The 26,994-nt window shown below is 36.8% G+C and overlaps 1 protein-coding gene across 3 annotated transcripts in view; it reads left to right on the top strand.

The window, feature by feature from the left end:
* LOC104360062 overlaps positions 1-26,994 on the top strand; it is a 68,007-nt gene extending 41,013 nt beyond the window's left edge. For 2 of the 3 annotated variants that reach the window (XM_042808266.1, XM_042808265.1), the window contains exons 14-20: positions 7,354-7,393; positions 8,454-8,505; positions 11,730-11,841; positions 17,034-17,117; positions 18,711-18,834; positions 23,863-23,953; positions 25,059-26,994. In XM_042808266.1, the coding sequence (XP_042664200.1) occupies positions 7,354-7,393; positions 8,454-8,505; positions 11,730-11,841; positions 17,034-17,117; positions 18,711-18,834; positions 23,863-23,953; positions 25,059-25,133 (578 nt within the window). In that variant the 3' untranslated portion in view covers positions 25,134-26,994. Of the gene's footprint in view, positions 1-7,353; positions 7,394-8,453; positions 8,506-11,729; positions 11,842-17,033; positions 17,118-17,741; positions 17,782-18,710; positions 18,835-23,862; positions 23,954-25,058 lie in introns of those variants that run through there. The other variant, XM_042808267.1, reaches the window with a different exon arrangement.

The raw sequence follows: 26,994 nt of genomic DNA, 5'->3' as shown, positions 1-26,994 counted from the left end.
TTTCATCAGGTTCCTTCAGCCTGCTAGTCACTACTTCTGGAGCCCTGAGCTAGATTTGGTAGGCAGTTTTACTTTAGTAATAGTATCATAATATGAGAATTATAAATTGTGTAGGTAAAAGAGGTATTAATTTATTTAATAGCCAGTACTAAAAGCCTAGTTTCTGGTGGCTTTCACTTAGACTAAATTTAAATGACTTGAGTCTGAATTTTTTGAGCTATTTGCCTGATAAACTTTCTGAGGGAGTTTTCAGTTACAGTTTTTCAGGCTTTGCAGTAAGCAACAGTAAGACAAAAAGAACTTATTTTTCTTCCTGTGATTAAGAAGCATGTGACAACAATTTTGTTGAGGACTGGTCTTCCTAATGCTTCTCAGCAGAGACTTAAAACTTAGGGTGTTATGTCTTGAGTGTCAGAGACGTACTTCTTAGCTCTTCTAGTGAATTTAAAGTCTTAATGTCAGTACGTCTTAACTTTTGACTCATTTTGCAGCTTTGATTACTTCAACACATTTTTGGATATGATGCATTTTTTGTGTATTTGTATATGTAAAGCATAATAAAACTTAGGCATCATAAAAGGAGAGCACTGTATAATTTCTGATCAATTTGAGAGTGCTGATTCCCTACCACCAACCCATTTATGGTAGGTTTTTACTACTAAAAGTCAGTAGAAAGACAACCATCTCAAGGCATTGTGCTGATTAGAAATTCCTTATTTCTTATGAGAACTCATCCTCTCTGTCAGAAAGAAAAGATAAAGGAATGCTACCTATATGTTGGAATCGGCTGAAGCATATGTGTGTTTGTGCTCTGCAATATAGACAAGGAGTTAGACCTGCAGGAGATAAGTTTGGGAAGGTGGCATCTTTTAAAGAACTTTCACAATCAAGAGTGAAAGACAGATTTTCATAGCTATTCCTTAACATTTTTTTTTAATGCTTTTTTAATTCCCATTGTTTTTGTTGAAGACCAGTGGAGCACATGAGGATACTTGCACATAAATTTTAAAGTGTTATTAAAATTGCAGATGAGGTTCTTGAGCCCAGAGAAGAATTTGAAGTTACTGTATATAGACATGCCATACATTAAAGAGTCATTTGTTGTTTATTTTCTGTTTAGAATGGAAGGCTTTTACTGTAAACTTCTGTTGAGCATGGTATTCAGTTTGCATGTACGAACACTTAAGCAGTTTTCATTTGGATTATGCTCTTCTGATGGGTTTTAAGGGATACAAGCTGTTTTTAAAAAAGAAAAATACAAACACACCTAATCCATTCTTTTTGCTTTTTTTTACAATTAGCACCTGAGGTTTTTTAAGCTTTCAATTGGTAAAAATATGTTTTCTGTTTATTTCTCAATATTTGAAAGTTGATAATAGCCAGGGGTTTTAATAGTAACTGTCAAGTTTTGTTTGCTTTTGTGCATGTATGGTCTTCTGAGAAAAATAAAAACTTTAAATGTGTCTGTAATGTTCAGTCTCAATAGCAGGGTCTGTGGCGCTATTTTCCTGTTCTATAAAGTGAGCTTTCCTATACTTGGCAGTGAAGAATCCTAGGCACACAGGCTCAGATTTTTAAATCTGTAGTAGCCTGTGGGAGTTACATGCAGTTCTGCATTACCCAGTCTATAGAAATTCACCCTCACTTCATAAGAGGTAGCAATCACAAACCAGGTATGTACTACTCAGTGAAAATGACTTCATTCTATACAGTCCAGTCAACCATGTGATTAGCATTTTAAATAATTTGTGTTGATGAAGTGTATTTATTTTGTCTTCCTTAATTCAGAAATTTTGTTCTGAATAAAATGCAGTGTAGAAGAGGCTCAAGAAGAGCCTTTCTGTGGGAAACTGACATTTATAGTTTAATATGAGTTCAGTAGCTAAGAAATGTTTTACTAATAGCTGAAATCATGTGCTGACCCTTATTTCACATTAAAATGACCGGAGTTTGACACTAAGATGACAGCTGGTTAATACAACTTGAGATTTTAAAGTGCTTGAGTATATGTAAATATTATGACTGATCTCCTAAGCGTGTTGGAAGATACTTCCAGAAATGTCCTTCTTCTGATAGTTTACTGCAGTCCCCATTTTTTGAGAATAGTATTGCAGAAGATAGTTTATCTGCTGTATTCACAGGACATAGATATAGCAATTAAGATCGTATAATTGACCCCTGTAAGCAAAGATTGTATGTATTCTGTACTTCTACTCAACTATATTGTAGGAACTGTTGAGTATAAGACCTTGAATTTCAGATTTGTCAGGATCACTTAAAAAAAATAGTGCGCTAAAAGAAGACTCCTTTGATATCTTTGTTTTTAACATGAATAGATCATATATATCATTCCTTAGAATATGTGGTTAACAGATGAATAACCTCTTGGTTGAGCTAATTCAGTCACCAGAAATATAAGGGACAAGCCATTTAGGGTCAAAAACTTAAGTTGGTGAGCAAGATACATCATTGTCTTTTGGAACTCAGTGAAGTTGCAAACAAAGAAGTTGAATTTAAAGTACTTAAAGCTTCTTAGAATTCCACTAGTCAAATCATTGTCATGCTTTTTTACTCTAAAACATTTTACACAACGCTTCGTGCAGTTTAGCATCGTTCTTTCATATATTGCATAATTTTTTATTCTGTTGACAAATACACAGATTTGTACAGAAATATTTCCTATTTTTTGACAGAAGCAGATTAAAGAATAAGAAATAATAAGCCATAATTGGGTGTGTCCATTAAAGTAGGATTTGAATGAGATAGAGGAACTATTAAGGAGATGAGACATAAGGCTCTCCTACCATTTGAAAATCCAATGGGGAATTACAAGAGCTGGAAGGAGTGAATCTTGTTTTGCTGGTAATTTGCATGTCATGGGTTAATTGCAGGTTCCAACCAGAGCTTTTTCTGCCGCGGGGCATTTTACAGGGTGACACATCTATGGCATAGATTATAATGTATTAGAACACGGTGGTTCTACATGTTGAAATAGGTGCTTGTGTGGGCTGATTTTAAGCATTGTTTTTGCCAGGGCTGGTTTTCAGTGAATCCACTCCCTGAAATGCTTGTGTGAACACTGGAGCTGGTGCAGGGGAGGAGGGAAGAATGAGTGACAAAGGATGAGGATGGGGAGCTGTGACAGCCCTGACTGAGAGCAACATTGGTTTTCCCAGTACTCTTTTGTTTGCCTGCTACCACTGTTCATGAAATTCATCAGAAACTTACTGTCTTTTCCAGCATATCATATATGAGCTTTAAAAGTACTGGTATTTGCAAGTCCAGCCTCAGATGAGTTTCACAGAATGAGGGGGAAAAAAAGATTGAGAGGCAGCTGGAGAGAGAAAGCATACATGGAGGATCAGAAACAGTGGAACTGTATCAAGGAGTGAATCTTGAGTGGATTTCACTTTGCATTAGCTACATGCACATCTGTCACTACACTACTGCCAAATCACAGGGTGGTGGTAGTTGTGGGTTGTAGGCGTGCTTTGATATTCTTGAGATTCCTCTCCATCCTTTAGATTTGGGTGAAATTTGCCATTGGACCCAAAATTTGGGGTCTTGCATGTGTGCTGGAAGAATCATGAACACAAAAGAAAAAATACAATTATGTTTACATGTAGTCACAGAGGATGATGGCTTGTTTTTCCTAATGTAGTTGGGATGAAAATGCATGAGATTTGAAACCTAGGCTAGAGAAGAGTTGTAAAATGAAAAGACAGGTTAAGACTGTTTGAAGAGTTGTGTGGATTAACCAGAGAAGCACTTGCTAAATAATTGAGTCTTTATTGTGTAGATTTAAAGAATTCAATCTACATCAAGTACAGAATCTAAAGGAGGGGTCTATACCAGTGCTTAGTCACCTAGAAAGAAGTAAATTTAGTGGATTTAGTGCCTGACATTTCTCCAATCATGCCATGTATTTGGGAGCTAATGAAATCAGTGGAAATCAAGTGGTGTAATCCCCAGTACTGACTCATTGTGTTTTAAAATGCCCGACTGCCTGGAGAATTTGTAGTTATCAGGCTAGGTCCTCAGGCACTGTGAGGGAAAATGTTCTCAGAAATGGTGGACTTTTGGATCATATACACGTGAAGGAAAATAAATATCATGATATTCAGTGTGATGATTATGACAGACAAATACTGTGCCTACAGATGAACAGAATATAAAGAGATTGAAAGGAAGGTCTCCAACTTAAAGGCGTTCAGTTCATTTTGCAGTGCATCAGTTTTGTGCCGTCCCAAGGCACAGAAGCTGGCAGATAGTGGTGGTGAGTTCTTTGTCAGCTTGAAGCATCATGTTGAAGAGGGTGACTGGTGGCAGATAGGATGGCACTGTGCGTAGTGATACTTCATTGCCCTCAAGGAACTAATGAGTGGAGCTCTGATAACAAAAAGTAGTCATGTAAAGTTTTTCTGGGAAAGGAGATCAACAGATACAAATCAGCTGATAATCTTGTTGACTTGATACTGCAGCCTGATTGGTACTCTACAAGTATGACAAAGTATTCATGAAAAAAAAGATAAATCGCCTTCCAGAAAGGAGAGAGGGAGAGCATCTGCGCAGGTATTTAAGAAAGCAGTGTAAAGTAAGCATATAAAGTACAGCATGAGTAGATCTTTTTGAAGAAGGTGTTTTGGGAGAACAGTTGATCTCAGGAGTTCACAATTAATTTAGCAGAAGTAGGTCTGGCCACAGTGACAAGCCCACTGTTACCTGGTCATGCTTCACCTTCCATTGCCTCTTTTCAATTTTACTGGAGAAACGTAGTGGGAATCTGAGCCCTGGATTGAGGTGTGATGATGTGCTCTAGTGCTGTTTACACAAATAGCAAATCACTGATTATAAGCCATAATGCATTTAAGATTTGCTTCATCTTCTCTGCCTGAAGTCTAAATAGGAATTGCATATAGATAAAATTATATTGCACATACAAGCGCTCTCATCTTACTTACAATAACCAACGGATTGGATAATCATAAGATAGAAATTAATAATGTTGCAACTGGGATATTGGTGTAGCTTTGCTCTGTTACTGCATTTATGTGCAGAGGTAGCTGTAATATCTCCAGAAGCAGATCTGCTGCTACAATAGCTTGTGCTGGAGAACTTTGCAAGACTAGTAGTAGCAAGCAGCAGTAGAAGGCTGTGGTAGCCTACAGGTGTGAGCAGTGGTTGCTTTTAGACGGAATTGTTTTCTTGTCATTTAGAGAGCTGCTTTGTTGTAGGAGCCAAGTTCCATTGTGTGAGAGCAGGCAAGTGAAGAGCTTTCTTTGAGAGCTTTCAGGAAGTTGAAATTGATGTCGGAGCAAAATCTGGTATCCTTAATGAGCAGTTCAGCTGCCTAGCAGGAAGTGAGCCATGTGACAATCCACAGATAATTTAAATTAACTAACTTTATGAACCTATATTTTCAACATGACCTTACCATATCCAGCCTCCTCCCCCAACAACCTAAATAAACAAACTAGGCACATAATTCAGTAAAATAACTACCGCTGGTTTTAAAGTTGAAAGTCAGTTTTCTGCTTGAACGAGTGCACTGGCAATATGTGTAAAACTGAATCTTCACTGGATCATTTAAAATTGTGTAACACTAACATGAGGGATACTTTCACATTCTATCTACTACCACATTTTTTGCAGCAGAAATTCCTGGGTAGGGAGGTAGTTATTCATGACTGATTTTTGTTGAAGGCATTCTTTTTTTCCTGTACTAAAAAACATCACAGGGATTTTTTGGAAAAAAGGGAGAGTTATTAGTAACACTGCTAATCCCTTCCGGTATTTCTCAACTGTACCACCTTCTAAAGGTTGCTGTGTTTTGAGGCTGGTTGGTTTGGTCATTCCTTCAGCCTCTGGCTAGAAATAGTCAGTGAAGTCTGTTTATCTTGTGAATTAGTTATAACGTGCGAGTGCTGCACTAGCACACTGGCCAAACTGGCAGAGTGATTATGGACTAGCCTTAGGCAAAAGACCTCTTCCATAACTTTAGGTTTATTTACTGTAATTACCATCTCTGAATCAGTCATTCTGATGTGCACTGAATTTTAGTTTTCTTGATTACATATGTGTCTCCAATTATAGAGCAGTGTGATCAAGATAAGGACTATGTAACAGCATCCCTCTTCAAAAACTTCATTAAAACACCTTGTTAACCACTGTTTCAGGGAAGTCACTTCCAATGAATGTGGATGTGGCAAGACTCTGTAATTTATGCTATGTTGTACCATCTATGCTGTCACTGGTATGTGTCCACATTACCAAGGCACTGAACCCAACCTAAACCAGCCAGCTGGGAAGTAGAGGTTATCAGGGCGAGCTGAGTACCACAACAGCACGGTTACATGGCTTTTAGTCTGTTTGGAGCACAAACAGAGAGAATTCACACCTGGAGGAAGCATGAAGTCCACTTCAGCCAGGATTAATTAGGGTAAATATACCATGTGGACAGTTTTCCACAGCCTTAGTTTTTAAGGGACTGCTTAACACACTTGTTAATTCCTAGACAGATTTAATGTTTTCACTTAACCGTTTCTTTCCACTGCAATACTATATGGAGCTCTGATGTGTCATGTATGTGTCTTATCCATGCCAGAAAGAAGGGTGAGAAGCTGTGCTCAGGATGAGGAGAGCAGAACTGTTTCTTTCAGGAATACTGAGCTGGGAAGACGGGTTTAATGGTAGTAAAGCCTGGCAACCCTGATACTGAGAATAAACAAGAGTCTAATCACAGTGCTGATTTACTGCAAATCTGGGATCATGCTAGTGACTTAAGCCCCTAAATTGCCTAGGTATCAAGGAGAGAGAATGGGATCTGCAGTACCCAGCACCTTAAAAAAAGGGAAGTTAGCTAGTGAAAATGCTAAAGATGCAAGTTAATCTGAAACAGTTAATCTAATAAGCAAAGTCATATTAAACAAGTATTAAAACAAGTCATGGTTCAGGTCAGAATTGTTTCTCTTCTGTCTTTAAAAGTAAATAAAACAGCAGCAACAAAAACCTCTAAGCTAAGTTCTTTTTCTAGCAAATGTATTGCCTGACTGGCATTGATATATAAAATACTCAGAAGAAGAACCTAAAGATTTAGTTTATACTTTGCACATTTCAAAACAAATTAATTTTTTTGTTAAAAGTTACAATACCTTTTACATGTTTTGCCTTTTTAACAGTTGTATAAAATGTTCAGCTTTATTAATTTTTGAGAATGTAGGTAATTTGCTAGATATTTCTCAGTATTTATTAAATGTGCATTATAGGAACAATTCAAGCTACAATAAGCTATGAGTTCTAGTGTTTTGAAGATGGCTTTAACAGCTCTTTTGTGAATTTAATTTCCATTTCCAGCACCCGGCCTCACTGGAATTGTTGGAGGGCGCCCCAGAGTGTAAGTTAACTCCTGATCATTAACTTGTTATAATGTGTGATGGTCATGTTACTACTGCTCACCATCACAAGCCTCCCCACCTTGAAACAGCAACCACAAAAGCAGCTAAAGTATTTCCCTTGTATACTATGCTTAATAACTCATTAAAAAGATAATAGTGAGTGCTCCAAGATATGTATGCAGATAGTAAAATTCTTTATGAATTACTGAATAAGAGTTGTGTAAGCCTCTGATCAGCTCATAACAATGTCTTTGCTTAATGAACTGTAGGGAGAACTTTAAATCTGACTTTATGGCAGGGCAATAGCTCAAGCATGTGCTAATACATGCAGATATCTGGACCAGATTTCTCTTGTACCTGTTAGTTTGGAATATGGGCACAGCAAATTTATGTCTGTACCAGCCCACTTCACCTAGAAATGTGAGGTCAGATGTCCCAGGACATCCCACAGAATGTTAGCATGAACCCATTACATTAGCGAGCTGAACAGAATAATGTTGAGCATATTAAGAAAAAAAAAAAATGTAGTTTGCTTCAGTATTTTTCTAGATATGGCTAAAATCTGCTGGTGATTATATGCTCACCTTTCAATACTTATTCATGACAGCATCTAGAACTTTCCTATCCCTAAGCAGATACTTCGATATGTCTGTCTTGTACATGGAGATGGGGGAAGAAAATATAGATATATTTCCAGTAGCTCTGTGTGACTAGCCTAGGTGTCAGTGTGGAGATAATGCCAGTGCAGTAGGCTTCAATGTCATGAAGTGCATCCTTTGTCAAGAAGATACTTTCGTTAATTTGGCTACTCGCCCCCTTAAATTTTCTTCCCTTTTTAAATTTTTTTTAAATAATTATTTTCTTAGTAATGAAATTTAATAAATTTCTACACTTCTCAGGCTTTCCAAAATTGTTTGGAAAACCATTGCTAATCATGGCTAAATAGCTTTTAATTTCCTAAGTGTTTGTCTGGTGTGTGAATAGTCTAAAGGTGTAGGATCTGACTTTTTAATTAATTTCTGGTTAAATGCATTTATGATTGTTGTTTTGTGTGTTTAGATCTCCAGTTCTGAAGCCATTTTTCTTCCATTATCCCAAAAGCAATGTTCAGGTAAGACTTACTGCTTAAAACTTGCTCTGTTCTCTTTGAAATAATTTGAAAAATTTTGCTGACTGCATTTTTCAGTTACTTTGAGTCCTAAAACTTCAAAGTATTCTGGTAACTGATTAAAAAATACTTTTCCAGGGACTAATGTTATTTCAACAGAACTCCACGACAGTGGAGCTTGCCACCCTTGCATTTTAATTATTGTGAATTTTGAAATATCTTGCATCAAAACTGAACTTCTCTTTTCAGGTTCCTAGAATTGTAGGTTTGAATTACTTTTACTGCATTTTCAAAGAGTTCTTATGAAAATTATATATTTTTTGAAAGTTAATGGTCTCTCTTTAAGAGGAGGCAGTGGGGTATTCAGAGAGTTGAACATCAGTCTTGTGAACCTGGACACATCTTCTGACTTCTTTGGTCATCTGCATTTTGTATATGCTACTGGAATTAATTATTAAAATCATTGAAATTCCTCTGATTCACACAGGTTTCACCTTAGCAGAGAGTTGGGCCTTTTTCTTCCAAATACCCTGTCTATAAAAATAGGAGGAGTGATTTCTGCTCTTGCCTGTATCGCAAAAACTGTAAAATTATGAAAGCCTGTGTGACTATTGTGATGAGTATCACGAAGGAGCCTGTGAATGAGGTCTATCTCTGTGGCCCTATTCAGTTCATAACAATAGTTTCTTTCAGTCTGAGAAGTGTCAGTTCAGATGACTAGGCAGTCCTGGGTGAGAAATCACAGTGTAAGATGAAATGTTGAGCTAGAGCCCTACTTCTTTTCTGTTACACATGCACCTCTGTCTAGATTGAAGTCTTCAAGATTAACTCGAAGAAGCTGGTTTTACTGAAAACATAAAATGTTTGGATTTGTAAATGTGGGTTTCTGCTTTTCTGAATGCCATCAGATACTTAATATATCCTTTGGAGACTGCAGACAAAGCTATATATGCCCTTCTTTGTAGCTGTTGCATGCCTCTCATGCCAAAGCATCCTGATAATGATGCTTCTCACTCAGTGAGAGCTTTCTCACTCATTCACCATCAAGAAAGTGGCCGAAGGCTGGAACATTGGTCTGTTTTAGGTGACAGGTATTGACAGGCTTCTGCTTAGGGTGGTGAAGAGGAGGAGCACAGGCAGCAAGTGAAAAGGCAGGGACAGGCGGACGACACAAACAGAAAAAAACAACTGATTAAAAAAGCAACTTTGTAGAACAATTATCAGCAATCAGTTTAAGTGTTCTAAGCATTTCAGAAAAGGACTTTAATTTTTTAACATGTGTACAGTGCTTAGCATAAATAAGACCAGATATTACATTTTGAGTAGTATTCCACATTAGTGGGAAATAGTTTAAGATTAATTTTACAGAGGAGATGCTACTTACTAAAAACAAGTTTATAAACTCTTCATAGTGGAAAAATATTAAAAAACCCCACACTCTTCTTGTCATTTGAAGAGGTTTAAATGCTTATTTTTATTGTCACTTACATTTTGCTTTATACAAATGGCTTGTCTTTGCCAAGTTTAATAGGAAATTTTTATCTTTATGGAAGTTTGGCCAACCACTGTTCCGTTTGTCAAATTAAAGGTAAACTTACTAATTAGCACTGTGTTCCTGACTTGGTAAAATGCTGTTGAGATTAAATAGTAACCTAATTTAGCAGGGAAAAAAAGCAGTGTCTCATCTACCCTTTTCAGTACAGAAAATGAAAATCCTTGTTCTGTGTAACTAATCTGCTGAATGCAGTGATATGCCTGTAACAAAATGTGACCTATCACTACTGTACTGCAGTAATATTAAAGGTTACATAAAAACATGGTGTAAATGATTCAAGTTCTTGATTCAGGCTTCAGCCATGTATTAACAACAGTGGTCTAGCTAGAGATTACAAAGTAAGGTCTGAATTAACTGCTTTTCTAGATTGGAAGTTCAGTTACAAAGAGTCTGGTTGCCCTAGTACAGCATTTGACCTAAAACCAAAAGAATTCCCTAAGGAGATTTTCAGATACATTAATATTGCCACAGTGGGTTCTTTTGTTTTGTGTTTGATAACGCCTTTATGGGTGTCAGTTTGGATTCAATATCTCATTTGTTGTTTCCACAGCTCTTATGCAATTGTCCTGATTTTGTCATAGATCACCAGTGGTTTTACAGGGCAAACAGTAGTTACTTTCCATGTGTACTTTTTCATGTTTAAAAAGTAACCTAAAGCTTTCCCTAAGGAGAAAAATCCCAGCAAACCTACTGAAGACAAGAACAGCTTTCTGAAATTTTTTTTTTTTTTTTAAATCTTCCTCTTGCATAAGTATTGGAGGCCTTTGTCGCTATTGGCTGTTCTCAAAGAACAATCTTAAGAAAGAGGGCTGGATAGAATTATTTTGCATTTGTTAACAGCTGAGCACTGATAACTGCTGCAGCTAAGTTGGTGTGTCTTGTTTTGTTGTGATAGTGTAACCTGGTTCTATGTCTTTAATCTTTAGTACTGGAAGTCCTCCAATACAGATGAAATGGATGCAGTTAATTTTTCTACATGACTGTGCTATATGCTTTAACCAGAGAAACCTTTCCTTAGATCTTAAGTGAATAGCCCAGTCAGCTAATGAAATAGCATACTTGACTATGTATTTTTTCAGATTTCTTTGGTGGGGGGTGGGTAGGGAGAACTCATCATGCAAGATGAACATGGCCTTTTTTTATTTCATATTTTCATCTCAACATAAACCCAAAAGATCCAGTATTTGTTTTTTATAAGTTGCTTTCACTAAATTTATTTGAAGATGAATATAGGATCCAAAGAGAAGTTTGTCATTAATACAGACAGTGACATTAAGAAGAAAAGGGGGTTATGTCATGGAAGAGCTGGAAGCTTTCACATTTTGGGATCCAACTGTCAAGAGTTGTGACAAAATTGCCTGTAGTGCTGCTGTACATAGAGGGGCATGGAAAGAGAGAGATTTGTCTCAGTTTAAAACATACACAACTGGATAGAGCTTTTCTTGTGTAGGGGAAAAAGCATGAAATTCAAAGAATTTCTTCTAGGTTTATAATGGATCATTATTGTTATTGTGACTTTTTTAAAAGGGAACAACAGAACCTTATCCATAATGTTGTTACTGAAAATGTGCCAAATCAATACTTAATTAAAAATATGCTTTACTTATTCATGTCACACTGGATTTCTAATTTGACAGTTGGAAAATGTTTGTTGTTTTTTTTTTTCTTCCAGGTCAACCTATTTTTAAATGGGCAGCATGTTGAGACATTTGAGGAAGATCTTACGTTTACATCAGATGAGGTTGTTTCATTTGATCCGCCTAAGATTAGCAGTGAATTGAACGGTATGTTCATCTTTTTATTTGTGAATGTATCATTTGCTGTCTTTGTGCTGGAAAATCATGTACTAGGTTTTGTCTGTGAAATACATTTTACCTCTTTATATGTTTTTACGTCTGTTGCAAAATATTTAAGCTACTTTTCTTGGAAGGAAGGAGGCTAGCATCACACAATATGAAATGTGCTTGAGACTATAACAAATATGCAAGTAAATTGATATTCAAAAAAACCAAAGCTTTAGATGCAACTGAAGACAATTGAACACTGGCTTGAAATTGAAACATGGTTTCAAAGTATATTGCAGTCTTACTTCATTAATCCTGGAAATAGTTGGTTTTACCTTACATCAAAATAGTTGTGTTCAGAATGGAGGACAGACTTACAGAATGCTTAGCATTTAGATAATTAAAGTTTGTCCTTATTTCATACGGCAGCCTTCACAAAATGAACAAGAATGGGATCAACCCAGAACTGGTGACTTTTAAAGAAAGCCCACTAGGTCAGTGATCCAGCATGATAATTCCTTTGTTGCTGTTAGACTTGTCTAACCAAATTATCTGCAAAAATAAAAGAAAAAACTTGAGAAAGGCAAACCAGTGAGCTGAATGGAGCAGGTCAGGGTGTCTGCAGTGACAAGCAAGTGTTCAGAGTTGGTCATACGAGCTAGGTACTAGGTTACAGATTATTGAAAGTGCTAGGCACTTAAAAGTTTTTATAGTCTTTCTAATGGCAGGACTATATGCAGTATTTCTTAACGTATGGCACACTTCATAATTCCCTTCTGGTCCAAACAGAATCTTTATTACTTTACTCCTGCTCACCAGAGAAATGAGAGAATTAATTTAAAGCTGTGGATAGATATTTTCAAATGTAAATCATGTGACTGTACCTAAAGATTACCTGTTAGAAATATTTCTAAAAATAATACTGAATGAGTAATTCAGGTATTTAAGTCTGTGTGTACTCAAAAAAATTAATTCTGTGAAGGCACCACTATGTTAAGATTTATTCTGGATTCCAGATCGAGGTGAGTAGTATTTCTCAAAACTGGCATTGGAATAGTGTAACAACTAATGATAAGTTAGTAGGGAATGTTCTGTATCACGTATAGAAATTCTGGAACACACATACAACTGTATGCTTACTGCCCTTTGAAAGTCACTGATACTGGATGCCTGACTGCCATGCGTGAATTCATTTTCCCCATCTACTCAACTATTGCTTCAATGCAATGATTTGTGTGTTGTGCAGAAACAGGTTAAACTCTTAGGTATGTTTTCAGCTCTTATGTCTGTTGCAAATCTAATGTCATACCAGAATCTCTCTGATACCTGGAAGTTCCCAGGAGGACAGGGGGGAATCTGCACCATCAAACTGGGTGAGTTAAGGAATAGGAAGTAATTGTTCTATTTAATAAAGAGGTTAGCAAAGGTCCTGTTTTGTTTTTGTTTTGTTTTCCAAGATGATTATAATGCTTAGTATTGGAGAAAGAAAAAGCTATTAGACTCCCTCTTGCCTTCTTATCACTTGAGAAAACTTTGAGGTGCCTGACATCAGCATTTAAGTACTGAATTCTTCAGGGTTTATTCAGCCAAAACCCCATTTTTGAGGGACAGCAGAGCTCCTCTGGCTGTTGCCCCTGAGAAGGATCCCTAAACTTTTGCCCTTAGTTGTAAATAAAACTGTTTTCTGTATGTGATTAAATACTTACCTACTTCTGCGGCTTAACACATGGACAGCATGGATGAGAAATGGACAAATGGGTTAGACTGTAAGAGGAGTAACTTCTGCTAAAACATTTTCTGTCAGCATTTAGTAAGGAGGGAATTATTTTTCTTAGTTTCATGGTTATCTCAAGGGTGAGGAGCTGTTAGTTGTCTTTGAATAGATAAGAGAAATATGTGAAAATGGATTTCAAAAATGCTGCTAGATGTGGTTCTGGGAGGGTGGAATTTGAATTTACCATTTGTCCTAGCTTTGGAGGGAATTCTTCTGTAGATTTGTTTAAGATGTTTATTAAATGAAAACAATTTCCTGATAAACAGATCGTGAAAGATAAATCAATTAGGGTAATAATAAATGAGAACACCAGAACACTGTCTTGAACTGGTTTTGTTTAAAGGGAGAGTGTCAAAGACTGTCTGTGTAAAATGTTTGATGGAGAAAAGACTTCTACAGCTTCTATGGTTTAAATATTGCCATACTTTAGCCTTCAAAGAAGCAATGCATTTTTTCTTAAGTTGGATATTGAATTAAATTATTAAAAATAATTCTGTGGTGTATGAAGTGTGGTAGTCTTGTCCAAAATGAACAATGACCGTTATCTGGACTTTTTCAGATCCTCTCTCACTGGAGATGTTTAATTAAAAATTATATTCCCCAATTAAATAAATAGACCCTTTAAAATTTTCTGCCAAGTTTCACGGCACATTTCTGCTTGCATTTTTCATGGAATTAAACATGGAAAGGACTGTGAGCATCAAGCTCAAAAGAAACTCCCTGTGTCAGCTCTTTAGTTGTATGCTTTCACCATTCCAAATGTCATGCTGCCATGATGTACTACCAATGATGAACCATTGTGCCAGACTAAACTATACTCACTCTTTCAACTCATTTTTGGCAGTGACCCAATATATGCTATAAAACTTTAGGTCTTAAAGTAGTTTAATGTTGATAGGTTGTTGTTTGGGGTGTGGGTAGATGTTCTCACGCTGACCCAGCTGTGCCAGTAGCAGTGGTTGCTGAGGTGAGCCCCCCGTCCTTTGTTGCTGTTTTCCCTGTTATTACCACTCAGAAGTGCCAGCAAGGCTACTCTTGTTAAGTGCTCTGTGTTTCAACCAAATAAGTACCATGGACTAAGATACACTATACAAATGATGTGTCATGTTGTAGTGAGGCATATTTGTTGCCCACCGTATCTCCCATCCCATACCCAAATGAACTTTTGGGATCTGTCTAGCTGCTGCTGCCATAGGCTTGCAGCCTCCCTTTCTGATAGGCACAGTGAAAACTGCAGCTGATAGGATTTAGACATAAGTTTATTTCTTACCCAGCTGTGCTAAAGCTCTTTAGGTCAGCCTGGCTCATGTGTGAGGAGTCAGTCATTCTCTGCAGGTGGGAAGGAGTTAAAGGTAATGATGATTTGATAGGGCTGGGTTTACTTGATCGCCTGACACAGTTCACTGGGTGCGTATCTACCCATGCCTTAATAGTAGGTGCACTTTAATTGAAATCATACTTGAACTTAGCACGGTGTTGATTTTTGTTTTAAGTATAACTTAAGTATTCATTTGTATCTTTACAAATGAATTTACAAATTAAATGTACCTTTACAAATGAACTTAAATCTGTATTGTTACACTTCCTAATACAGTCTGCCTTTGTCTAGCATTTAGAGCATAACATCTCTTGTATTTAGTATTGGGTCTCTTATTCCCTGAAACTAAAAAAAAAAAACAAAAAACCAACCAACCAAACAAAACTACAACAACAAAAAAACCCCCACCAAACACAAAAAAAACCAAACAAACAACCCCCCCACCCTCCCCAAAAACAACACAATAGTTTGACATGCTCAGCAGAAGCAATCTGCTGAAAATACAGAAGAAGTAGACTGATGCATATTCAAATTGCATTGTGTCTTGCAATGTGAAGTTTGTCCAACATCATTGATTTACAAGACCCTCTCTTCAATTCCTTTAAATTTGGCAGTTTTTAACGCTCTAGACAGAAATTTTCTGTGACAAGCATGTGCCCAGGGCTGAATTGTTTGGTGTTTACACTAACAAAAATAAAAATGTTTTGGGCATCTGTGGGTTGCTCTCTCCCTGTGGCTGCCACCGGCCGCCGCGACCCCAGGAGCTGTGACAGAAGGCAGGCTGGCTGTCGCTTCCCTGCTCTGACTGTTCCCCCTGCTGGTGTCCAGGGAGAGGGGGAGAGCTGCTGCTTGTGTGTGGGAGGATGAGAAAAGGACAGCAAGGGGACAGAGGAGAGAGGGCAACTGAGAGGTGAGAAGTCTACGGCCAGTCAGGAGTGTAGTTGAGTCTGTTAGAGATGCTGGGACTGAAAGCCCAGGCATGTCAGGAGAGCTGGTGTGGCAGTAAGGAAGTTGGATCAGAAGCAAAACTGGCTGGAAATTACTAAATTCTCCCTGCCTAAGGACTGGGAGATAACCTGCATTTCAAGTTTCAGTATTATACTGCTATCAGCAAGTAGCTGAAACTCGGTGGCATAGCGAGTGCTTCATCTCTTGCTTTGGGGAACAGAAACTAGGTGGTGGCAGCCTACTCCTCTTAGTAATCAACGACTGCAAGAGGTCTGTGCTGCGTAACAACCATCAGACCTCATGTATAAACTGTGTGGATCCCACAAGATTGTATTTCTGGAGTTGGGCAGAAGTGGGTTTGCTTTTTTTGATATGTAAGTGGATAAAAATAATATGAACTTTGTTCAACAAAGCGCAAGTCTTTATGTTCCTAAAGGCTTGAAAGTTCAATACTCAGACATCGACAAGTTAAATTGAGATTGACTTCCTGTAGGGTATGCTTTTATGATCATTTATAACCTTTTCGTGTACAGTACTAAGGTATTTACAACGTTGGCAGTTTGAAAAAGAAATACTAGGTTTCTTCTATGCAGCTGAATAAGTAGCTGTTTTAACAGTGCATGTGAAAGTGAGACACGTGTTGTCTTGAAAAGGAATTTTAAATTGTGGCTGTTTTCTGTAGACATTATCAGAATAAAGAGACATTACAGAATTATCAGGACAGTAGCAACTGCATGTATTTTCCACCTGCACTGGAAGCTGAGAGATCTCTGTGTTAAGGGGACAAAAGTTGTCAGCTAGTCAAGAAGTTACAATTAGCTGCTATGCCTCCTCCAGAGATACCACATTGCTAAGACCAAGATGAATTTTCATATTCAGGGGTGGTGGAAGAAGGGATGCCTGGCACAGCATTTGGCTGTGAAAAGTTAAGGGGGATTTGGGAGATGGAGCAGGAGGGGTCAACTTGGTAATTTTGGCCCCCAGCCTCACCTCTAGTTCTCTAGGTGTTCCTGTGGGAAGAAAGCTTGGGAAATGTGTTCAGGGGTACTACAAACAATGCAGAAAGTATACACCTAAGATGACGTTTCCTTCTTCAAAATACACTTTTATTTGTAGCTATCATTAAAATGTATTAATTTTCATATTGTATAGATCTGCCAAGTGGTCCACATACGTACCGCTTAGAAGATCTTGCCTATACTAGAAGTGGAGACAAGGGCAACTCTGCAAACATAGGTATTTTTCTTTTTCTTGCTTTCTGAAATGATGTAAGATTTTTACATAAGAATTACTTGTCAAGTGTTCTTCTTAATTTTTTTTAAAATTTCTCACATCACTTGATTTATTTTTTTTTTGTCTTTGTGCTGAAACAAAAAATAATGCATATAAACCAAGGATTTTTACTAATTAAATATCTGTAGTTTTCTGTTTAGCAGCTGTTGAAATCTGAGGTATTTAAAAAAATACTTGCATGTCATATTACTAAAAAAGGTCTTTGCTTAGGGTTGCAAAGTCGAGCTCCCCAAAGTTAAGAAATGCTTTTTTTAAGGTTTCCTTTGCACATTAGTCACTATTCCTTCATGTGTATGTGTTGTGTAATATAATCTCTTAGTTGTCTGATCATGTATAATATTTCCATACGTGAATTTTGTAACATGTATATGCCTAAAACATTGACAGCGTTAGGAAATACTGAAGTTGTTCTTGCATGTAAGAGTGTTTTTATTATATTGTTTATCCCAATGGTGTATTTCAGTCTGCAGTCTCTTTACATTGATTGTGCTGCTTCTTGCATTGTTGAATAATTCCTTCTATTCCTTACTTCTGCATGCAACAATTGGCTCTCTTACTTGTTGGAAGATGAGAGCGTGTGGTGTTCAAAGCTCAGTATGAATTAAAGGTGCGTTTGGGATTTGATTTGCTATTAGCTGTCATGCTAAAACTGATGTGAATTTTGTTCATTTATATTTAGGAATATAGTTTTCTTGTTCTGTTTGAGAAATTGTTTTGGGGGTTGAAGAATGAAGGAATGCTGATTTTTTTTTTTTTTTTATTTTTTTTTTTTGTCTCTTTTTCCTTTTTTCTTGTTTCTTTTCTTCCCACCCCCCTTCCCCCGTGGTTGACCACCCTTGCAACGTTGCATTGCCAAATCATGAATGATGCACAGCTAATAGAGTTCCTTAATTACAAAGACACTACTGCTGTATTAAGGAACAACAATAACAGCAACAAACTTGACCTCTAAGGTTAATTTAGCTTTGAAGTCCAGAGATAAAAAGATGCCTGTGACACAAATATGCTTTCCTGATCCTGCTGTGGAACCACAGCTTCAGCATAAAGTTATCTGAAGCTTATGAAAGCATATTTACAGCAATAAAAATGTAATTGTGATTTCTCACACTTAGGTCAGAATCTCATGCAAGGAGTGGAGCAAGGACCAAACCTTCGGTCACTGATCATGCCTTGTTATGGTCAATTACGGTTACTTGTCTGAGTCTTGCAAACCATTTAGAGGGAAGAGAACTGCCTGTGGGTTGTTTGTTGCAACATTGCTGTTCTTCAGGTGTCTTTCAGTGGCAGGGACTGTTTACAGCCAAAAAAAGTCCAATAATCACTTAGTCTGGGAGCATTCTTTCATGCCATGCTCCACACTCCCTCTCTACTGACAGAGGGAAAGCTGTTATGCTATGGTTTTTTTATTCAGGAGCTCATTAAAGAGGATCCATGTGTACAGTTTCAGTTAGGAGGATCTCCAATCAGTTTTGAAAGGATAAGTACAAATTGTTTTTAACAGCTCCTATTCTAACTAACACCAGTTATACCTAACAGGTGTGATAGCACGGCATCCCCTCTACTATCCATACCTAAAGAAAACTTTAACTGCTCAAGCCCTGGAGAAGTACTTCCAACACCTTTTAGAGCAAGAAAAACCTGAAGAAGAACTAGTAACAAGGTGAGTAGCTTGCTGCTCAGTCCACAGTTGTATGGTAGATACATGATGGTATCAGAAGTTATCTTAGAGTATGTTTACATAAATATTGCAAACCTGTGTGTATTGCCTTCGAATAATTTTTACGTATCTTTCTTTCCCTTTTTAAATAACAACCTAAGCAATAGCCTTTGAGAAAGAAAATGAGCTTGGGCCTCTCCTGAAGCTGGACAAAGGCAGTGAATCCTTTTAGTGGAGGCATTTAAATTCCCCAAATTAGCATATTAGTGTTGGAGCTGTTTCTTTGTTTTGTCCCAGTACAGAATGTCACTACAGAATAGAAATAACTACTAATGTCGTTTGAGAAATGTATCTTTACTTTGGTTTTGAACCATCTGGAGACTGCAGGAGCCTTAGCAACTGAAGCTTCCCAGGCCTCAGAGCCACGGCAGGACTGGGAGTTTGAAATCTTTATAACAACACCTGAAAGACATTCATGCAGCCAGTACAGACTGGAGCCCAAACTTACCTGGTCAGCTATGAGAAATATGCCTCATCCTATCCCTAGCTCTGCAAAACATTTTAATCTTTAGGAAGCTCACTCATTTTAGTGAGAGTATTCCTTGGAGTACCCCACTCTCACCCACTTTTTTTTGCCACATATACCAAGCCAGAATTTAAAGAAAAAAAAAAAAACAGCTAATTTCTCTTTTTATTAAAACGGGAAAGAGAATACATCCTAAACAGGACACTTTTACCTGGTTTTCATCTACAAAAGAATATCCTCTGCCAGCAGGCAGCATATGTAATGTTTTTGTTTTCATGGTATCTTTGGCTGATGCTCAGGGTGTTTCCTGGGGATTGACAAGTGAGATATAGACTCTTCTTGTAGCTTGAGGTAGTAGGGCTTATTCTCCTAAGGATGTCCAATAAAACAGTCAACAGATTTTTAAACCTTTTTCTCGCCGTAAAAACAAAAACTTAATATTGCAACAAACCATTCAGTCTTCTAAAACTTGTTTTGATACAAAGTCAATAATTCTTCAAGCATGGAGATACTGCCAAATTCATGATGTATTTCCATAGGTAATGGATAAACTGTTAAGTGTCTTTTTGCTAGTTCAAAGACCTTGAGTCAGAAAGGTGCTGCTCAAAACTCAGAGCTTGGAGTTATTTTAACCCCTGATCTTTGAGTTTTAAGTGCTGTTCTTTGTCTTCATAAGCAGCTCAGTACAGATCTCACCCACTGTTTTGTAAGTGCTAACAAATCTGTGAATCTAAAACTATGATAACAAGAAATGTAATTGAATTTCCTCTGAAACAGAGCAGAGAAGGGAAGAAATCAAAAATGTCATGCCTCCTAATGATACTTCTGGAAACTGATTGATTGTTGTTCCTTAATCCTGTTTATATTCATAAATACAAGTTGAAATTTGCTGTGTCTGGATGAAGCCAATTTATTTTGATTAATTAGATTATCTGTTCCTGAGTTTGGCTTCCTTTAATGATGTGATAATGGAGCTCTGAGTGAATTGAAAAACTACTGGGGACAAAGAAGAAATCCTTTTGTGGAAATACTTAGGATTATAAGGGTTATGCTCATGTGCTTCAGACGGTAACATTTCTTTTTAAATTACTTTTTTTTGTTGTTTTAACTGTCATAAAAAGAGCTGTCTTACTCTTGTTCTTCTCCATTTCCTTTATTTAAATTATAAGTGATTAAAAGATATGTATTATACTTGCTACAGAAATCACACCAACTATGGCTCTGCTTCAGTACAGAACAGAGATTGTCAGCCAGTTGCTGTTTGTTCTTCTTCATTAAAGCTATTAAATAGGTGTACTAAACAGATAAAAGGTGGGATTATTTTGATAGAGAACACTGAAAACTCAGACTTCCAGACTTTCAAGTAACATAGTAACAAATGATGGTCTTTCACACCCATCCCCTCCATATCCCAAAACCCCAAACCTGTGTGATTGTTTCCCCCTTTATGTAGAGTACATTCTTAACACATCTGATAATCTTAAAACGTGGAATAAGAAACTTTTCATTTAGTACTATTAGGTCAGTCATTTAAGTAGGATAGTGAAATTAACCTGTGAGAATTTGCTGTTTTCATCTTCTGAAATACGGTTATCTTCTTTATGTTTTGAGTATCCCAATTCTCAGAAATAAAACTGACAGCTGATTTCTTCTTGTGGGATATTTTCACGAAGAGCTGAAGAAAAAGACATGTGGATACTGATGCTTTTAAATTGTGTTGGTTTTTTTTTTTTGTATGTCTTTTTATTATAGGGGAAGCAAAATTACTTCTCTATAGTGTATCTCCTATGCGAACACTTCTTTAAGCCTATGGACTCGGTTCCTGCTTTCCTCTGATAGGAGGAATCCTCTTTTTGATTTAAATGCATTAAATGTCTTTTGCACCATTATAATTTTCCTGCATTTTAATAGGAAATTCACAGGGAAACCTGACTTCTTTGAATATGTACGGACAGCACTTTAAAGGAAGTAGTTAAGCAGGCACCCCATTGTGCATAAACATAAGGGTTCAGCTAGAACAGTGAATTTTCCTTGTTTTACTGGTTTCTGTCACAGACTTAATATTCTTTGAAGGGTTTATTTGTTTTCTGTGCTTTTTAAAAGCAACTTTTAAAACTTGAGATTGAATTGTACAATTGGATAATATTTTCTTCCTTTAGATCTGAGTTAATTAAATTGTTTAATTATGCTGGGTAAATGCATGCCAATGTTTTGGTTAATGTATTGTTACTGCTTAAGACTATTATGATGGTTATAGTGGTTTTTCTTTTTTTTATTGTGGGAGTGCATTTTTTTGTATGGAAATATTTTGGATGCTCAGATGCTTCAAACAGGCCTTCAAATATTGAAAATGCTGACCTTTGTATATTGTTTCGTAATCCTAGTTTTAGCTAGAGTATCTCACTGTAAATATTTCCTCAAAGTACTTGAAGCGAATGTGCCATTCTGTACTGTTCCAAATTAAAATCTGTTGCTTGTATTACGTATTCCCTCTGCCAAAATTACTGCAGAAAATGAAATTAAATTCTTCCACTCCTTTTGTCATTTGCTTCTGCTTTTGTACTGTCTTCAATTTCTCTCCTGATTTGTTTAAATGATTGATTTTCATGAAAGTTCTTTTGAGAGCTGAAGTATTAGTTTCTGGAATACATATTCCATTAGTCTAGTTCTTGTGGAGAGATCTGCCAGTAGTGAAATCGCTTGCTGCCTGGAAGTCTCTGCCAGTTTTTCAGAGTAAAATTTACAATGTATTGTTTTGGTAGACCTCTAGCTCTCATGGTGTATGGTTATTGGTAATTTATAAAGAGTTTTTTAGTTTAAAATTTTGTGGGGTCCTCTGATCCTGTTATGTAGTTGATTATGTTGTGAAAATTAGTAGATTATGTAGATGACTTACTGTGGAAATTGCTTTATTCTTCATATTTCTCTTGTCTAGTAGAGCACTATTGGATTGATCAAATTTTCCTGCCTTCCCAATGAATTTGCCTTTAAGCATTATAATGTTACCTGGCACCTGGTTTTCAAGGGAGGTCAACAGAATGCTACCACCAGTTTTCTTAATAACAACTGATAATACTAAAGCAGAGTGTGGTAATGAAAGAGTGAGAACTCTTTGCCTGGGAGACAGGCGCAGATACTCCATCACTACTACTTGCAAGAGCATAACAAGAACTAAAGTGTTCACCAGGCAACTCAGCAGTATCATCTCCTTCCATGAAGGGTTTGAATCATATACCCAAGATACAAGGGCATACAGAGCTGTGAATATCATCAACAGCCATAACTTTCACAATGCTAAAAAGGAGCTGAAAAAGACAAACCTCAGAGTGACAAAATCAGCAGTAGAAGAGCACTACAAGAACTTCCAGTAATTTCAGAGGACAGATTTGAAGAATGTCCCAAACACAGGAAGATCAGATAGGTGACTAAAGAAAAATAGGTGGTGTTGGAGGGAATGTGATTTAAATTAAAGCAGTCAGATATCTGGAGACAGAACAAGAACTGGATGTTGTCTTTCTCTGTTATTCCTCGTGTCTTACTGATGTTCTGATTAAATCCTTTCCTATGGAAAAAAAAAAAAAGGAAAGCTATTGAGTCCTTAGACTAAGGAAAAGATTGGAAGAAAGCAAAAACAAAGAAAAGAATAATACAAGGATGATGACAAAACACTGAAAAACTGTGCAAGGAGTGGCACATGGAAATACACTGTAGACCTATTTATGGAATTTGAAACAACTTTGTTAGGAAACCACAGAGCCATTTGCCAAACTTCTACAAAAGTTTCCAAATTGGAACTGCAGCAGTCAAAAGCAAGGATGGAAAAATGCTTACAGTGGCAATGGAACAGAAAAATAGGCCTGTCAGACTAAAATAAAATTTTATCTGAACAAAGTACATGACTCCAAGAACACGTTGAAATGTAGCTCTACTTTTGATGTGTTATAGAATTATCAGTACTTGGTTATAAGTTTGACCTAGTGACTCATAGTTATTTCTCAGCAATAAAGAGGATGCCTTCCCAATTAGCTGGCAGCCCTTGTTAGTAAAAGTGACTTCCAGGAATTAAGTGATTGTATTTTTCAGTATCAGAACTAGGAGATATTAAAAATGCCTTCCTCTGTCCACTGTGTTCTCCTGAGTTCGTATTGGATCTTGAACCTCTTGCCTACAGAGCTTTCTATATGGGCTTTAACTCTTAGGGAAAAAAAAAAATGTAGAAAACAACCTTACTAGAAATTGAGTGAGTTTTGAAGTTGAGTAAGAGGTGAATGATTACTTCATGCTCCTACTTTAAAACTATTAAGGACTGTTGACTCAGAACAAGGAGAAGGAACAAGAAGGCAGGGAAGGCTGTGGGTTAATGTTCAGTTAACTTTTAGGCTTGACTCAGCACTGGGATGCCGTCAGAAGCATGACATTTTTGCACACTGTCTTTTGCTTGATGTTCTGTGCAAGTGTTTCTTGCAAAATGTCCTGAGAAACTATGAGTAGATTTTGTTTTACAGATACGAGTTGCCAGGAATCCATGGATTAAATTTTGTTCTGAAGAATTCCCTTGGTGGTGGTGGCATAGCATCCCTAAGAAGTGACCCACAGGCATGTGTCAAAGCATTGAATTTTATGTAGTTATCTCTTATAACTTTGTATTACACAGTCTCTCTATAACCAGCTTTTGGGCTGGAAGTGTAAGCGTTTGGTTTTGATTCTTTAGTTCCTCTTCATTTCCTGTTAATATACATTAGCAAATTAATTGTTCTAACGTTTGAAAACAATATAGGGAAGTAGAAAGTTGAGTTAGAATATTTGGTGAAAAAGATGTGTACAAGAAACTATTAAGAGAGTCTTCAAAACAGTTATGGTCTTTATGATGTGCTACCTGTGTTTCTAGATGCACTAGCAAAATTAACGTCTCAGAAAGGCTGTCAGTGTTTTGGAGAATGCAGATTTAGCAGACAATTCTGATTAAGTGTTTCCTGGTATGTACATGAACCATTAACTGTACAACTCCTCTATCTTAGCCTATGACTCCTATAGTTAAAATACTGATAATTGATATAAATCTGAAAGAGAAAAATAGATGGATATGAGATATTTTGATTTGATGAATCTGAAACTAACGTTTACATTTTTTTGCAAGTCTACCATTTGAGTATTTGAAACATCTAAACCTGAAGATGAGATCCCTTAATGTGGCAATTCTATGGCTACAGCAAAGCACAGTTCTGCCACCACAGGCTGAGAAATGCATATGTGTACAAATAATCTCAGCATAGTCAGGAAGACTGTTCACAAAATGAGATGCTATGTATTAATCAGCAGAATTTAACAAAAAATAAAATAATTTCAGCACTAGATACTAAATTAAAGAACCTCTTCAATCTGTTGAGTTTTCAAGCAGCTGAAACTGAACTGTGTAGTTTTACTTATTTATATACATTCACAAGTGAGAAAGCCAAATAGCTGGAAAAGGTAAATACAATTTTGGATTACCTACAATCCAAGGCTTGATAAAACTCACCTAAACTTTATATGTAGAGATAAATACTCATAAAACTTACAAAGCATACTGAGTTTTTACACTGGTTATAGGAAAAGTACCCTCAAACCATTTTTAAGAACTTAATTTATAAAGGTGGTATGTTTAGGTAGTAAAATGAAATGTTGGTTTGTTGCTTTTTTTTTTTTTTTTTTTTTCTTACAGGGCAAAGCACTTGGACAGATGCTGTTGGATTTCCAGATTAAAAATGTTCCCGACTTAAAATCACTGATAGAGTAACAGGTGTTTAATACATATGCTTTTAACACTGAGTGGTATAAAAACATGTTGTAAACAAGAACTGGCTTCTTGAGTGAGGTCTTTTTTTTTTTTTTTTTTTTAAAGTCAGAGTAGAAATTAGTGACGGTTATCTCTGAGGCTTAGCTATATGGCACAGATAAGCAAATGTTTTGAGTAATACCAGACTAATAGCTTTGCCTGTGACTGATAACATTTCCTGTTTAGATAATACATTGGATGAAGAATTAATTTATTTCCTGTAAAATAGAATTAATCAAATTGCAACCTAACATTTAATTATGAGACAAGATAATCTTTGTTTCAAGATGGAAATTAACCTCCCATTCAGTCCATCTAGCTTTACCTTCTCTCAGTCTTTATTTGAAAATTCAATGGACCGATACAGTAGAGCTCCAGTCAGCTGTGTTTGTCCTGTGCATGGAGTGAGGCTGGGTAACCTGCTGTGCATTGCTGTGAACTCAGCACTGCCTGGTACTGGGGAACTGCTTTCCCTGTTGGGCAATAAAGAAAAGTAATAATTGTTGCTGTTACAGAATGACTGGTTGTAAATGTTGACCTTTGGTGGTGGTCCACCAAACCTCCAGCACTTTGTCCAGTTAATGACAGATTTTATTATTACAGTTTCCAACATCTCTTACTAATTAATCCATTGGTTGAGAGCACTGGCTAATAGCACATTGCAGATCTTGGCATGGGAATAAATTTGAAGATGAGGAAAGGAGAGTGCTGTGAGCTAGTCTGCCTGCTCACTCTCCTGTGGGGGTGCAGACCTGGCAGGGACGAAGCGGGGCTGGATGGTGGGAGAGATACCTCAGTCTGTCTCAGGGCTGTTACGTCCTCATTTTGTGCAGCAGAGTCCCTCTTGGATTAAGTTCATTTGACTGTTGTTTGCATTGCCCTTCCCACAGAAGGGTCCACAAACTTGCCACAGAAAGGTCTGTCTCCTGCTGTGAAGGAATACCATGGTGAATGCAGTTTGCTCCATCTCTCTTCTGACTCCCAGCTACCACCTGCCCATCTCCCGTCCTGCACAATATGACTAGCATGTTCAAATTAGGATACTCCTAAACTTCTTCACCTGATTAAGCAGAGACTCATAAATCCATATCATACTTCCTGGGACAATATCAAGGCAGAAATTCTGGCCCAGTAACTGTCTGTATTTCCTCTGCAGAAGCCACAGAAATAACTTTCTGCATGTTCAGGCATTTTATATTCAGAAATTAATATTTTCCTTTATTTTGGGGAGACTGCATTGTTTAGTGCTGACAAAATGACACATTACTAACACCAGATAAAATGATAAGGGTTTTTTTAATTGTCACTGAAACTGTTAGTTGTTCCTAAGTTGAAGTCTGTGCTCCCACTGTTACTAATTTCCTAGCCTCTTGTTTGCTAATAAGGACTATACAATGAATTGCTTTTCTGTGGTTTTGTTCATTTGAATTGAAGGTATCATAAGTGAATGCTTTATCCATCTATCCATCGTAAGTACTACCTGTGTATACAGCATGATTCAGTCTAGTTGTAAAAAATGAGTCATTACTTCATTGCAGAAAAATATTCCAACTTAATAACTTCAAAGGGAAAACGGCATGCTGATTTTATTATGTTTACAGTCATTGTTCATTAGAAAACTCTTGTTAATAATTTTGAAGCCTATTAGTTTAGCAAAACAAAGGTATTGAAAGGAAATAAACAAAAAAGTGATAGACTCCAGTTGCAAACCTACAAGAATAAAAAGGCTACAGTAAATACTTGCAGTTCACTCAATATGCTGCTTAAGCAACTCTGTAAATGTGTATGCAATAATTTTTGAATAAAAGTGAACATTTATAAA

This window comes from Tyto alba, unplaced genomic scaffold, assembly GCF_018691265.1.
Source record: "Tyto alba isolate M040663 unplaced genomic scaffold, T.alba_DEE_v4.0 Super-Scaffold_6, whole genome shotgun sequence".
Lineage (NCBI taxonomy): Eukaryota > Metazoa > Chordata > Aves > Strigiformes > Tytonidae > Tyto > Tyto alba.
The sequence above is the reverse complement of the archived record's forward strand: the minus strand, read 5'-3'. Positions and strand labels throughout refer to the sequence as shown.